General features: G+C 37.1%; 1 protein-coding gene across 1 annotated transcript in view; it reads right to left on the bottom strand.

The window, feature by feature from the left end:
- The window catches only part of FGD4 (FYVE, RhoGEF and PH domain containing 4), an 84,582-nt gene that overhangs the window by 34,696 nt on the left and 33,635 nt on the right, over window positions 1–16,251 (bottom strand). The window contains exons 4-6 of the mRNA XM_006874756.1: window positions 10,962–11,051; window positions 7,100–7,245; window positions 6,499–6,655 (exon numbers count right to left, since the gene is read on the bottom strand). Of these exons, the coding sequence (XP_006874818.1) occupies window positions 6,499–6,655; window positions 7,100–7,245; window positions 10,962–11,051 (393 nt within the window). The remainder of the gene's footprint in view (window positions 1–6,498; window positions 6,656–7,099; window positions 7,246–10,961; window positions 11,052–16,251) is intronic.

The following is a 16,251-nucleotide window of genomic DNA, read 5'->3' as shown; positions in this document are numbered from 1 at the left end:
CACAGAACAACAACAGCAATTCCTGGGTGCAGGCTGAAGTGGGTGAGAAAGTGAGAAAGACCAGGGGCAATTCCACAGGAAGAGGTTGAGAGAACACAAGCACAAGACAGCAGGGCATGAAACATGTTCTATAACAAGGGAAAGGTTGAGTTTTGTTGACAAAGAAGAAGAGGGAATAGAGAACAGGTAACGTGGGATGATAATGCCAAGGCCCTTGAGAGCTATGGTGAGTTTAGATTTGCTTCATCCAGGTTTTTGCACAGGGGAGTATTATCATTACTGATATTACTTAATAGAACATCATAGCTGACCTGTATTCAGATTACCATTGCTCCAGTGTGACTTTAGGGGTGCAGGGAAACTAGAACTTACTACTGTAGACCAAAACAAAATTAATAAAGACCTGAAACCGACATAGACGCTGAGGGAATAATTTGCTGTTGTTAAATGTCATTGAGTTGGTTCCGACTTATAGTGACCCTGTATCGGGCTTCCAAAGAGCAGCTGGTGAGTTTGAACCACTAACCTTGTGGTTGAGTGCTTATCCTACAGCACCACAGCAGGAGGGAGTAACAGGTTTCATATAAAGTGTAAAGGAGCCCTGGAAGTACTATAGGATAAGTAAGGTTGCTGGTTCAAACACATGATCTGCTCTGAGGGAGAAAAATGAGCCTGTCTGCTCCTATATAGAATTATAGTCTCAGAAACCCTACACAGGGTTGCTATAAGTCAGGATGAACTCCATGGTAGTGAGTTTTTTGTTTTGTTTTTGGTATATAATTGCTGTGAAGTGCCGTAGAGTCAGTTTTGACACATAGCGACCTGTGTAGGGTTACTATGGAGCAGCTGGTAGGTTTGACTTGCTGACCTTGTGGTTCACAGCATAGAAAGTATAAAATACTAATTTATAAGTTTTAAAAGTTATTTTACTTGATTTTCCACAATGAACCTGTTATCTATACATACATATCCAGTAAAATATTATTAATCTCACAATTTTTATGTGAAGAAACTGTGGCTAAGAGAATTTAGGGAGCTTTCTAAAATCTAGTGGCTGGCTATAAGTGGCAGACTGCGTTATTTCCAAACTAGGTTATTTGATGCACAATCTACTACTCTTTTCACAACTCTTTATCATTTCCTCACAATGTGAACATGACGTATGTTGCAGAGATAGAATTTTGAGATTTGAAGAAACCACTAGCACCACATTTATTTAGTGATTAGTTAATCTGTAATAGGCTTTAGACTAAGCACTGTGAATACATTACTTAACAGGCAAATTAAAGCATACAGAGAATGAGGAAAAGTGACAAATCAGTGATAAAGTCAAGTTGTAAAACTCGTGACTTTATCATTGAATTAGAGAATAATCATGCCTTCTAATACACTTAGCTACATGTCAAGACATTATCTACTCTGTGCAAGGCATACAATAAGTCAATAAGAAGAAAGAAATGTTTGGAAGCTAAAGATATAAATGGAACATGATGACTTTGTTTTGAAAGGTCTCCATAGAGAATTGTGTGCTCAGCATTTAGCGGTTTGTGACTGGAGATCTTGCAGACATCTATATACATAAGGATTAAAGACACAGGGGAATGTGGTATCACTGAGGATGTGAAGAGGAAGAAACCTGTGGAGGACAAACTGTATGTTTAGTCCATATTTCAGTTACAAGAAGGAACAGGTGAAAGGACCAGAGAAGGAGTTAAGGTTCAGCAAGGTAGATTAGTGCTTAATTGTAGGAGAAAAGAGATTTTCCAGAAAGGAGTGAAGGGAAAGAAACAAGACTTCTGTCTATGGCTGAGTGGGAAGAATGGCAAATCCTTCCTGCAAAAACAAGCATAAAGCTGGACAGAATTGTTGGATCTGTCTGTGCCCTACTCACAAGTCCATTTCAGCATGTAGAAAATTGATCAAAGGCCTACCAAAATCTGAAAAGTTGACATTTTGAAAATTTCTGAACTTCAGTAAAAACAGTGAGAATGTAAGGTATTAGAGTCTGGACTACTCCATTTCTCCTCCACTGTGGGAGGGGTAATGCTGAGACTGGCAACTTTTCTGCTAAGGTTGAAGAGGGATCATTCCATTTGGTGTGGTGGGAGATCTCCATGACCAGCAACATGACCAGTGAAAGTAATGATCTCTGAAGCGGGCTAGTAGAAAGAGCAGGTCTGAGGTTGTGGGTGGAGTAATCACATTCTTGCTAAAGCGATGTGAATTCATGGTAGACAATGGACAGAACCAAACCAGCAGAGCTCCCGGCAGATCCCGAGGCCATGTACCTGCAGTTAGGAAATGTGAAAAAGTCCTGAAAATGGCCGGAGCTTTAAATGTGCTCCCCTGCCCACAGACAGGCCCATAAGGCTAGCCAGTAAGGCTAGAAATCTTACTGGCTCTAGATAGTTAACCACAGCCTCTAATAAGTGGTTGACCACTAACCTAGACAGCTATAAGGATAATTCTTAGAAAGTCAAGTTTGAAAACAAAAAACAAGAATTTTGAACAAAAATGCTGAGCAGAAACATTACTAACTACATACCACTGGTAAGACCCGTTTAAAAGTTTTAGTCTAAGCAACTTGCTAAACAAAGAAAAAAAGTAAAAACACCCAATTTTTGGGGGAAGGTATAAATGAGGATCTATAGGTCTAATTGTTACAACACATTATTTAAAATGTCCAATAGTCAGAAAAATACCATGAGACATGTAAAGAGATAGGTAAGTATGAGATATACTGAAGAAAAAAGAAGTGACCAGACATAATCTCTCAGTGTTCTCAGATGTCAGATTTAGCAGACATCAATTTTAAAGCAGAAACTTGTGGGATGTCATCAAGAATACTAACATGTGGCTAAAGGGGCAGGATGCATCTTCATGATGGTTACAAACAATAGGCCTTAGATTAAGAAATACTAATAGGTAGTAAGTAAAGGGATAAAAACTATGTAAATAAAAATTAGCAATAACAAGATTAGACAAAATATACTTAACATACTACGAGAAACCAAGAAGGTAAATAGGGAGACTTTATAATTAGAAATGCATATACATACACTTAACAGAGTCTAAAAATAGATCTTTACAAAACATGGACAAAAATGGAAAAGAGAAATGGACAAATCAAAGATATCTGGGAAATTCAAGAGCCCTCACTTTCCATAAATGATAGAACAACTAGAGAGAAATTAATCAAGGTTTTAGAAGACTTGAACAGTACTATCAATCAACTTGACCTAGGTGACATGGATAAAACACTCAACAACTTCAGAATAAGTGAAAATTAAACAGGACAAAACTAAATAATCCATGGGTTAAAGTAGATTCACAAAGGAAATCAGAGAATATTTTGAACTGAATGAAATGAAAGCAAATAAATTTATGGAATATAGCTAAAATAATGTTTAGAGAGAAATTTATAGCTTTAAATGCTTTTATTTAAAAAGTCTTGTTGTTGTTAGGTGCCATCGAGTTGGTACCAACCCATAGTGACCCTATGTACAATAGAACGAAACACTGCCTGCTCCTGGGCCAACCTCACAATTGTTGCCATGCTTGAGCCCATTGATGCTGCCACTTTGCCAATCTATCTCGCTGGGGGTCTTCCTCTTTTTCTCTGACCCTTCACCTTACCAAACATGATATCCTTCTCCAGTGACTGGTCCCTCTTGACAAGATGTCCATAGTATGAGAGACGAAGTTTGGCCATCCTGGCCTCCAAGGAACACTCTGGCTGTACTTCTTCAAACACAGATCTGTTGATTCTTTTGGCAGCCCATGGTACTTTCAATATTCTCCTCCAACACCATAACTCAAAAGCATCAATGCTTCTACTGTCTTCCTTATTCACTGTCCAGCTTTTGCATGCATTTGATGTTATTGAAAATACCATGGCTTGGTCAGGCGTAGCTTAGTCCTCAAGCTGACATCTTTGCTCTTCAACACTTGAAAAAGGTCTTGTTCAGCAGATTTGCCTAATGCAATATATCATTTGATTTCTTAAGGGCTGCTTCCATGAATGTTGATAGTTGATCCAAGAAGAATGAAGTGCTTGACAATTTCAATCTTTTCTCTGTTGATAAGAATGTTGTTGATTGGTCCAGTGGTGAGGATTTTTGTTTTCTTGACATTGAGATGTAATCCATACTGAAGGCTGTGCTCTTTGATCTTCATCAGTAATGTTTTAATTCCTCTTCACTTTCAGCAAGCATGGTTGTATCATCTGTATATCTTCCTCCAATTCTGATGCCACATTTTTCTTCATATAACCCAGATTCTCGGATTATTTGCTCAGCATACAAGTTGGATAAGTATGGTGAAAGAATAAAACCCTGTCGCACACGTTTCTTAATTTTAAACCAGACAACGTTCCCACGTTCTGTTGGAACAATTGCCTCTTGGTCCATGTACAGATCCTCATGAACACAATTAAGTGTTCCAGAATACTCATACTTCACAATGTTGTCCATAGCTTGTCATGATCCACACAGTCGAAAGCCTTTGTGTAGTCAATAAAGCACAGGTAAACATCTCTCTGGTATTCTCTGCTTTCAGCCAAGATCCATCGGACATCAGCAATGATATCCCTTGTTCCACATCCTCTTCTGAATCTGGCTTGAACCTCAGGAATTTCTCTGTCAATGTATGCTTACAGCCGTTTCTGTATTACTTTTAGTGAAACTTTACTCGCATGGGATAGCAAAGATATTATGCAATGATTTCCGCATCCTGTTGGGTCACCTCTCTTTGGAACGGGCACAAATACGGATCTCTTCCAATCAGTCGGCCAAATAGTTGTCTTCCAAATTCCTTTTTATAGATGAGTGAGTTCGTCCAGTGCCACCTCACTTTTTTGAAAGATTTCAATAAATAATAATCCAATAGTCTACATTAATAAGCTACAATAAAGAACAAACTGATCCCAGAAGGAAGGTGTGAAGAGTAAGCACATCAGTGTCAAATACCAAAGGATACAGATAATGAGGAAATGGGAGGATGAGGTTTTAAGAACATCTGTAGATTCACAGTGACCAGAAAGATCAGTCAGCAATAGAGACCCACATTTACGTAGTGCTTCACTGGTATCATGTGTAGTAGTAATACTTCTACCTGGTTTCTTTTAATAATTTTGACAGAAGTCCTAAATAAGTAAGGATAATGACAGGAGTCCGGCTGGTGTTTTGGGAAAGCTCTTGAGCTGCTAACCAAAAGATTGGTGGTTAAAACCCACCCACCATCTTCTGAGGGAGAGAGATATGGCAGTCTGCGTCTATATAGATCTACAGCTTTGGACAGCTGATGGAACAGCTTTTCTTGCTCCTATGGGGTTGCCATGAGTCACAAGCAACTTGAAGGCAGTGGATTAAGGATGAAGAAATATGTTTTAACATGCCTCCAGTTTTCTTTTTTAAAAGAAAGATAATTTTATAAAAATTACTTCAAGGATTAATGGCTAGGAAAGTTTAGATCAGTGCCCAAGGAACTTATTGCCTAGAACACAAAACTGTTCACTGTAGCTTTTATTCTTTCCTTATTTGGAATTAATTGGAATATAAGCTTTATTTCATAGGAGAAATATAAACCAGCAGATAAATATCAGTGTCTCAGGTTGATCTAAGTTGAGAATTACTCTCAGGTAAAGTAGAAGATATTCACGGTAAGTGGGACGGGGGTCACACATTGAAGAACAGAACATTTAAGTTAGCCTATTCTAAAGGTTCACTTGGGGAAAAATACTCAAAGAAAAGGGAAAGTATCATTGTTACTCCTAGTCTCAGGAATTTTATGTCATCTAAAGAATTACTTTTCAATATTTAAATTTCATCAAAGAATAGGATATTAATAACGCTGACTAGAAAAATCAAATGGAAATAACGACTATTAGAGTGTGATATGTAGGTTTGATGAAATAGAAGAAAATCAGAGTATAGATATAAATGAGAAACCGAATGATGCTGTTTCTAAAGTCTTAGTGTTTATAGCAATCATTCTCTATATGCATTCTGACATTTCAGCTTCTGAAAGTAAGCAGAGGAGGCACAGAACTGAATGGGGGACTCATTTTGTAAATCTTTGTGGACCCAGATAAAGCCAGCGCTTCTGGTTTCTCCAGAGCAAATGGAGAACCCATTGCTTAGTATATGGCACATGTTCAACCACATTTATTATATACTGAACTATTTATTTAATTATGCAGAGATTTTTTTGCACTATTTCAGAGTAGAATAGAATAGAATGATATTTGGCGAGATAGCTCACAGAAATATCTTCTTGTTGTTAAGGGCTGCCAAGTCAGTTTCCACTTGCAGTGACCCTGTAATGGGATTTCTGATAAGCAGCTGATGAACTTGAACCACCAACCTTAAGGTTCAAACCAACTTTGCAGTCCAGCGCATTAGCTCACAGCGCCATACCAGGACTCCACAGGGATTTCCAGACGTAAATTTTAGGTCTAGAGGACCTTATGGAAAAAAAAAAAAAATTCTTGACCATTACCTGAATTTCTTCAACCACTGATTTGAATTGGGGGATACGTTCTGTCATGTTTTTAACTAATTCCATTGCATTATCAAATCCTTTCACATATTCTCCATACATCTTAAGGAAAGGCGCCAATTTCTGAAGGATGTCACCAATTCTAGGGGTGGTTTCCCTGTATAGAATACAGAAACAGGTGGGTCATTAAGATTTCTTATAAGAATGAGTGAATTTACAGGACTCCAGAGAAATAATCACTGTGCTTTATGAGGACCCACTTTACTGGGAGTCGGGGAGAGACTGAAGAAACATCTTTTTAAGGGTATTAGGAATAACAAAGAGAGATGCTATGGAATTCTTGAATTTGCAAATGACTCCCGATAACCTGCCTCTACTAGTAAAATATAATTTGAAGAGAAGAAATAACTTTTATCTTTTGTCGTAATATTTGGCTTTGTTAGCTAAAGTTGAAAATGTAGCACATTATGTATCAGTAGTCATTAGTAATCATTTAGCACGAATGTCTAGCTACAGCTTTTCTAGTTCAGTTTCAAAGCTGAGAAATACAGCATCTTCTATGATTGCCTTACACATATCATTTACTATCTACTCCTCTTACCATTCTTGCATTCGTTTCTCCAGCTCTGGCAATAGGAATTTACTATGGAAGGCATTTATTGATGAAATATTAGAAAAGATTTTATTCACCATCTCTGCTGGAAATGAGCCTCGGTTTGCTTCTTCCAACAGTTTGCTATAAAATACCTGAATAAGAGAATAAAACAAGCATTATGGCAAATTCACAGTTTAGCCACCTAGCACTCTGCTAGGCACATAGTGGGTTCTAAGTAATTTTGTGTTCAATAAATGGAAAAGGTCATGGCTTAAGAAATCAATCATTATTTCAAATGTAGGCATATAGGCTTTAATTTAGAAAAAGTAAGAATAAGAATGAGAAGATCTTGATTCTAATCTAGGCTATGACCTGTCTATGATGCTAAGGCAAATGATTTACTTTATTTGCATATGTATGTGGCAAAAAAGTTTTAATTGAGGTATAGTATTTGGGCTTCTTATTCATAGCACAAAGTTAAGACTGGGGAAACACTTTATATAGACACAGTAATTGTAGTATTTTTCACTTCTCTTTAGTGCTTTGAAAGCATCTGTGGGTGGTGCAAACAGCTAACCTGCTTAACTGTTAACCTAAACATTGGTGGTTCAAGTCTACCCAAAGGTACCTTGGAAGAAAGTTCTAGTGATCTATGTCTAAACAATCAGTCACTGAAAATCAGATGGAGGTTTTACTCTGATATACATGGGGCTGCCCTGAGAAGGAATTAACATGATGACAACTGTTTTTTGTTTTTTGTTGTTAGTGCTATGAATAATTGCTGTTGTCTTTCATTGTAGCTTATTGACAAATTTTAAGTATATATAAATTCCTTGAGGAGGGAGATACTGTGATTTAATCCCAAAAACAGAGTAGGTGCTTAATAAATACCTAGACAATGAACGAACAAAATAGTATTTCAGTTTTCAGATGTTTACTTGCTTTTTTGTAAAGAATAATGCATGGTAACTTAAAATGCTGATATGAGGCACCAAAACATATCTTTTTATTGAATGCAAAACTGATGATCTCTGTAAGCCTTGATTCAATTCACATACACACATAAAAATACATACATATGAGGTTGAGCCAAAAATGATCTACACTCCAGTTATATTAAAACACCTGTCCACAAACACAGCTGATAACAACATTGAATGTGCACTTGAAATGATTCTGTTGAGTTGATGAGTGACAGTGAATTGTGTGGCAATTTATTTGCAAATCAGCCATGGCTCTGCCATTGAAATAATCTACAACAGACTTGGGTTTTAGAAGTTTATGTAAGTTGAGTACCAAACTCACAGAAGAGCATAAACAGAAGTGTTTAGGACATCTGCAAAAAATTTTTTAAACATATACTAAAAGGAAGGCAAAAGTTTCTTTTAAAAAAAAAGTCACTACTGGTGACGAGACATGGATTCATCACTACGAGCCTAAGAGTAAACGGCAGAGTATAGAATGGAAACATCCTCAATCACTGACCAAGAAAAACTTCAAAAGACAACTATCAGCTAGAAAATTGATGTTCACAGATTTCTGGGATTCTCAAGGGCCAGAACTGGGACACTATCAGGAAAAAAGTTCAACAATCAAGAGTGCTCATTACAGTGAGAACGTCACTGAAGAGCTGAAGCCTGAATTTTAGATTAAATGCAGAGGACTGCTATCCAAGGGCATTGTGATCTTGTATGACAATGCACGTCCTCACACCTCTGCCCACACTGTTGACACGCTGCAAAAACTTCATTTTGAGGTGTTAAAGTATCCTCCCTCTAGTCCTGATCTTGCTCCATCAATCAGACTTTCACCCTGAAAGCAGTCCTTCAAGGATGAAGATTCACCTCTGATGAAGACGTGAAGACAGCAGTGCATTCATGGCTCAAAACTCAGCCTAAAATATTTTTTAATAAGGGAATATGAAAGCTTGTTGACAGATGGACAAAGTGCATTGAAAAGCAAGGAGATTATGTTGAAAAATTTTATATTTGTCTTTTCTGAAAATTGATTGAAATGAATTCTACAATCAGAGTGCAGAAAAATTTTAACTCACTCTTCTTTTTTTTTTTCTATTCCCTCAGTTTTTATTTGTTTGTTTGTCTTTCTTTTTTAGGGGGTGGGGTGGGGAATGTACACAAAACACTCAGAAATATATAATCATTTAAACAACCAAATGGCACATTCTGCAAGCCTGCCTCCTGCCCACCAGCACACAGTCCCTCTCTTTCCATGAGTCCTGAGTCCTCAGCTGCTCTCTCTCCATGTCCTCATCTCTGCCTCCATCTCTGGTGTTGCTGCTTCTCTGGATAAGGTCCCACATTCCACTCATGCTCTTCTCCCTTGATGGTCCTAGGGTCCTCTGTTCCTGGACTGTAAGATTATCTACTTCCCCATTTTTTGTTACAAAACTTCTACCTTTACAGTTGTGACAGTTGCAATTAGTCATGATAACAGTTACTCACTATTGAATTTAACTCACTCTTGTATATATCTTCTCCTGTACATAGTAACAGGTATCTTAAACATAATAATAATAAGTTGCAGTCTAAGCTATACTCCAAAAGGCCTACTATACCTTGTAATTGCTATTCTGTTAACTGTAAGCAGAAGGAGGTTTGTTACTTCATAATGTCCAGATGGTTGCTAATTTTCTAAATTCACTTCCACTGCATTTTCTTGGGAGGCCAAAAAAACCCCATTCACAAAATTATGTCCCTAGACACCCCAATAAATAGGATACTCTAATATTAAGACTCAAATCTTATAATATCAGCAACAGTAGCTAACCAAAAAAAGACTAAACACATCTCAATAAAGGACAAATGTGAAAGTTTCCAGTCTGTAAATTACATGAGAAGAAAAATTGTTTCAAGGATACAAACTCCACATCGACATGTGAGAATCTTTGAAACATGACTATTTGAGTCATACTCTAACAGGGATGTAGTTCACTCTAGCAACAAATAATTGAAGGACCATCTGCTTTCATGAAGTTCCAATGTCCCAAGCACAAGAGGGACTATTCTTACAACTAACATGCACACTGGGCAACTTTCTCTTCTAATAAGAGGAATCTGTGTTAGCAATCTATCAATCATTCTCTTCTAATCACTGATAAAAGGAATAAATTTACTTAGTTTTTAAGTTATTCTAATGATACCTTTGTTTTTAAAACTCCTAAATGCATATTTAACACAATAGTGGAGGCGCCACCATGATGAAACATACACTGTGAGAAAGTAGATTCATGTAGTCAACAACATTCAACAAATACTGACTGGGCATTTTACACCAGGCACTGTATTAAAACTTTCATATAAGATTGAATAAGTGACCTCACCTTCTGGTTCTATGATTGCATCAGTTGAGGTCACTCATAGTAAAGGAGACCAAAGAATCAATGATGTATTCATGTTAATATTAGAATCATTAATCTCTTCTTTAATGACACATACTGTTGTTAAGTGCCACTGAGTTGCTTCTGACTCACAGAGACCCTGTGTAGGGTTTCTAAGGAGTGGCTGATGTGTTTGAACTGCCAACCTGGTGGTTAGAAGCCCAGTGCTTATACTACAATACCAGACCAGGACTCCTAATGGCAATATGGCCCTAGGATTACTGTAAAAGGTCAAGAAATAGACTAGTGTTTAATACTGAAGAACACAGATTAGAAGGTATTTTGTGACTGGTACACAAAGAACTCTTTGCTCTTTGTGAATTATTTTGTATAAGTATACTGATGAAGTTAACAGTGCTCAAGATTTCCTTAAGGAAGTAGGCCCTTATTGCAATTTCTAAAAAGTTCTACTAAGTTAAGATGATTTACAATGCCAAACACAATAAAATTATTGCAACGGAAAAATATTACCTGATCTAATAGGTCAAGCCGGTTGACATAAGCTCTTTCTGTAAGCAAAAGTTCATTGGCTATTTTGTGAAGTTTTTGCTCATTAGTTTCCTAAAAATAGAACAGATAATCACATGTTAGGAAAGAAAGCTTGCACAGTAATTCTCAGGTAATAAACATCTCTTTAAATGTTTTGATCAAAACAATGTCTTAAGCTTCTGAGGTACCCAATTTTGAACACTCATCAAAGAACTTCCAACCAGAAATGAAATGAAAAAAATTAGAAATGAAAAATATGCAACTTCTTTGATCTCTGGAGTGCTTCACACTGCTGTTTACCCAATTTTGTTTTTATTTTTTTAAGTTCCTGAACACTATACTTTCCTCTCTTTCTCCTACCTCTTGCAGGATACTCTTCAGATTTGATTTCATCGCCCTCTGAAACATCTCATATCATGATTAGCTCTATGCCATACTCCTATTAAAATTGTGTGTGTGTATATATATAATTAGGGAGATAGTAAAAATGAAACCCATGTATCTATCACGAGATTCAACAACTATTAAACTTTTGCTAATCTTGTTTCATCTGTACCTCCACTCATATTATTTCAAATTAAATCCAAAACATTTTATTTCAGCCATATTTATTTACACAACTCTTAAGCATGCTTTTATAACCCTATTAGCTCCTTGAGGATACCAAGTATTCCCTTGCTAACTCAATCTTCTGCCACTACTAATACAACATTGATATTCAATAAAATATTGCTGAATGCATGAGTCAATGAGTTACAGTCTCACATACCTGAAAACCATTTTGGCATGCTGTCAAGACAAGATGAAACTCATCTTTTCTGCCAAACTTCTACTTCCCTCTTCTGACTTTCCCTTATTGGTAAAGGTTCCAACCCTTTCTAGTTATTCCTTTTGGAATCTTGAATCAATTTAAACATGGTTCCCTAACCATAAAATTCTATCAGCTGTCAAGCCCTACGAATTGTGTCTGTAGCATTCATCCTTTAAGTTTTTATCACAGTCAGAGTTTTGCGCAAATCATCTGAAGACCGGGCCAATCAATACAGCCAATCCTAAGATTATGAATGAGTTCCATTCCTAAATCCATCTTTGAGTTGAATTTATATGTAAACTGGAACAACTATATAGTTTGGATTTAATGCCAGTCAAATGTTTGTCTTAGTAGATAATATATGAAGATGAGTAAAAATGCATTGTTACAAAATCTAGAAACCTCAACAAAAAATATCAAAATGTGAAACTATTGCTTCTCAACATATCTTCCATCTATATCTCTACACTTCTGAAGGCAGTGTTTCCAACTCTCTAATTCTTCCCTGAAGAATTCTGTGTTCTTTGATTTATACCATGCTTAAATAGCAGCTTTAGCATCCTCAAGGGACTCAAACTGTGTTCATTTCCAATGCTCTTTGAGTTTGAAGAACAAAAAGAAGTCTGAAGGGGAAAAATCAGAGCTGGAAGGCAGATGGGTTAAGGTTTCCTAGTGAAATTCTTGTGGGATCATCCTTGTTACCCACGAAGAACGACCAGGTGCAGCAACGTTGTGATAAGAAAAATACTGCAGTGCAACTTCTCTGGTCTTTTTCTCATCAATGCAATCTTTGGTTTTCTCAAAACTTCTTAATAAGTCCCCATGATTGTCCTGTGTCCTTCAAAAAAATCTGTCAAGACTACACTTGAAGAGCATCCTCACAAGACAAGTGTGTTATTTACCTGCTGTCTTCTACTGATCGCAGAGACATGTCTAAACTCATGTTTGGAATAAACCCAGGGAATTCTAATAGCAATACTATTTGACTTTATTTGAAATTAAAAGTACCTTTATTTGAAATTTAAAAAAATTAAAGAAATACTTATAGATACACTAAAACAACTTCAACACAGTTGTTGTTGTTGTCAGGTGCCATCGAGTCGGAACCGACTCATAGCGACCCCATGCACAGAAGAACGAAACAATGTCCGATCCTGGCCCAACCTCACTACTGCTGCCACACTTGACACCATCAATGATGCCACCTGGTTGATCAATCTCATTGGGGTCTCCCTCTTTTTCTCTGACCCTCCATTTTACCCAGCATGACATCCTTCTCCAGCAACTGTTCCCTCCTGACAATATGTCCAAAGTATGAGACACGAAGCTTAGCCATTTTGGCCTCCAAGGAGCACTCTGGCTGCACTTCTTCCAAAACAAATCTATTGGTTCTTTTGGCAGTCCATGGCACTTTTAGTATTCTCCTTCAACACCACAACTCAAAGGCATCAATTCTTCTATGATCTTCCTTATTCACTGTCCAGCTTTTGCATCCACATGAGGTTATTGAAAATACCATGGCTTGGGTCAGGCGCACCTTAGTCCTCAAGCTGACCTCTGCTCTTCAACACTTTAAATAAAGTTCCTGTGCAGCAGATTTGCCCAATGCAATACATCGTCTGATCTCTTGACTGCTGCTTCCATGAGTATTGATAGTTGATCCAAGAAGAATGAAGTCCTTGACAACTTCAATCTTTTCTCCATAGTAATACAATAATAACAAAGATGTTTTGATGCATGTCACGAAGTATCACCATCCATGCTTACAAACCATTGTATGTACCCTCAATTTTTATAAGGTTGGTACATAACTATGTATCACACGTAGCTGAACGTCTGTACTCTGGGGACTGCCTGGAGTTAATCTTGATTCAATTATTTTCTGACTTCAACCCACCTTACATATTGCTACATGATAAATCACTCTAAAACTCTGCTTTGCACATATTATTCTACTAGAAACAAAAACTTTCAATAGTTCACCCTCACACTGACAGGATCAAGTCCAGACTCAAAGCAGCATTGAGAGTTGTTCTAAGCTCATCTCTACTCATTTTCTCAAATGACTCTTTCATTGTATCTTTACAGACACCTTTCCTCATCACTGTTCTGTCTACCTTTATCCAAACATGTCACTGGCCATCCCCAAATCTTTCTTCTTTCCATGCTTCCTGCAGGACATATGCTCCTGAAGTATCTCTCTAGGTGTCCAAGGCTTACTTTTTTTTTTTTTAATGACCTGATGACTCTTTCATTCCATCTCTAAGTAGCCTTCTTCAACTATGTAAAGACCTTGGCCTTGCTTATTTCTATTAGAAAGCATTTTATAGTTCATACATAATTTTTTTTATAAATTGAGAAATTTCTATTTAGTTATTTTGCTGAAAAGTTATTTAGTTACTTTTATCACTCTAGAAGAGTATGAAACAACAATGGTTTAGTAAAGACCTCTAGAGCAAAGCAGATGCAAAGCATCATTTAAATCAGCATACAATTTGAGTGAATGCTATATTAAACTATGAACAAAATGGTATTGAGCTGTATGAATGCTACACTGTGTTCCACACATAGGAGATACATCTATTCTAACATGGAAAGTGGCCTATTTTGCATTTAGCAGCAACAGAGGAGTTATGTAAAATCTTTATATAAAGTAATATTATTGTTGTTAAGTGCCATCAAGTTGACTGACTCATAGCAACCCTGTACTGGGTTTCCAAGAAACAGCTAGCTGGTGGGTTTGAATCGCTGACCATGTGGCTCGCAGTCCAGTGCTTATCCTATAGTGTCACACTAGGAGTTCATAAAGTAATATAATGTTTATGTAATTTACAATCTCAGAAATATTGGAATTAGAACATGTGGTCATCAAATTCTACTATTAATTAAGGTTTTGGTTTAGCTTAATAAACTCAGGGTAAAACACTGGCATTGCTGGTTGTCTACCTGGCATTCTTTTCTTCCTATTTCTCAACAGTCTCCAGATTTGGTTGGTGTATTTATCCTGCCACTTCCCCAAAGGCATTTTCTTTGGGGAAACTGATCTCTTTCACATTTCTAAGTGAGAGCTCTGAATGGTCTGAGTTTCAGAGTACCCATCTCATCTGTCACAGTGACTTGTTCAATATGAGTCAATGACACTTGAGGGAATCTATACACTGGTACCTCTGCAAAGGTAGGCCCCCCTACTCTTCAGGGAGAGTAATGGAAAAGAGCTCTCAGATGTATCAGATGAATGCGAGTACATGTAGGCCTGAGTGCTTTGTGAGGGCATCTCATAACCCAGAATAAAGTTAAGATTGTGGAGAGTCAATAAAATCCCTTATTGCATAAATCAGGCTGAGTCAGATTATATGTTATATGTAGCCTAAAGCTCTTGATGTAGAAAACTATGAAACATAGGCAATATATTCCAAGAAGCTGAAAAACATATAAATAATTTCTAGGTTTTAAATGTACTACTTATAGAGGACCAAGAGGTAAAAGTCAAATATCTATTGAAATAAAAATATCATCAAACCTGTATCAAGTGAACCCAATGCCTAAAAATCCATAAGAAATCTATTAATATTTCAGCAGAATAGTTTAGCATGCTATCCTTTATACTCATAGGAAATACTGGCCTGCATTAACACTTACAAGCACTTAGTGTTTTTAAGGCAGAGTTACTGAGTTTACATAGTTTACAAACAGTAAAATTCACCCTTTTGGTATATTGTTGTTGTTGTGTGCTGTCCAGTCAGTTCTGACTCATAGTGACCCTGGATAGGGTTTCCAAGAAGTAGATGGTGGGTTTGAACAGCTGACCTTGTGGCTCGCAGTCCAGTGCTTATAGTTCTGAGAATTTTGACAAACGCAAACAACTGTGTAATCACCACCACAATCAAGCCCAAAGACTTCCACTGCCAACTGTGGTAACCAGAGTTTGGCCATGACCTGAATGCCATGTATATGGAATCATACAGCATGCACTATTTGAGTCTGACTTGTTTCACTTAGCCAGATGTATTTGAGATTTACCCATGTTGTTGTTAGTTTATTCCTTTCAAGCCTTTGTTGTTGTTTAAGTTTTGTCAAGTCAGTTCTGACTCAGAGCGACGATGCTCCATAGGGTTTCCCAGGACTAGCTGGTGAGTTGGAACTGCTGATCTTGCCATTCAAACAGACCTTGTGGTTCAGTGCTTATCCTACAGCGCCAATAGTGGTGACGTATCTTTTTAGCTTACTCATGCTCTATTATATGTTCTGATTCTAGTTCTGACAGATACCATTTATGAAAACAAACCAGCAGAACTTGTGCCAGGATGAGATAACATGTCTTTTATAAGCCAAGATAAGTTATTAACTAGTAAGTCATACAGTCAATTATTGCTATACAAATGAAGTCACCCCTGAAGTCTCCCACAATCCTCCACAATCTAAACATGAAGCTTATAGGAAACAATCTTTTACTGAGTGCAA

This window comes from Chrysochloris asiatica, unplaced genomic scaffold (assembly GCF_000296735.1).
Source record: "Chrysochloris asiatica unplaced genomic scaffold, ChrAsi1.0 scaffold00299, whole genome shotgun sequence".
NCBI lineage: Eukaryota > Metazoa > Chordata > Mammalia > Afrosoricida > Chrysochloridae > Chrysochloris > Chrysochloris asiatica.
Note: the sequence above shows the minus strand (reverse complement) of the source record. Positions and strands in the feature narration are given on the sequence as shown.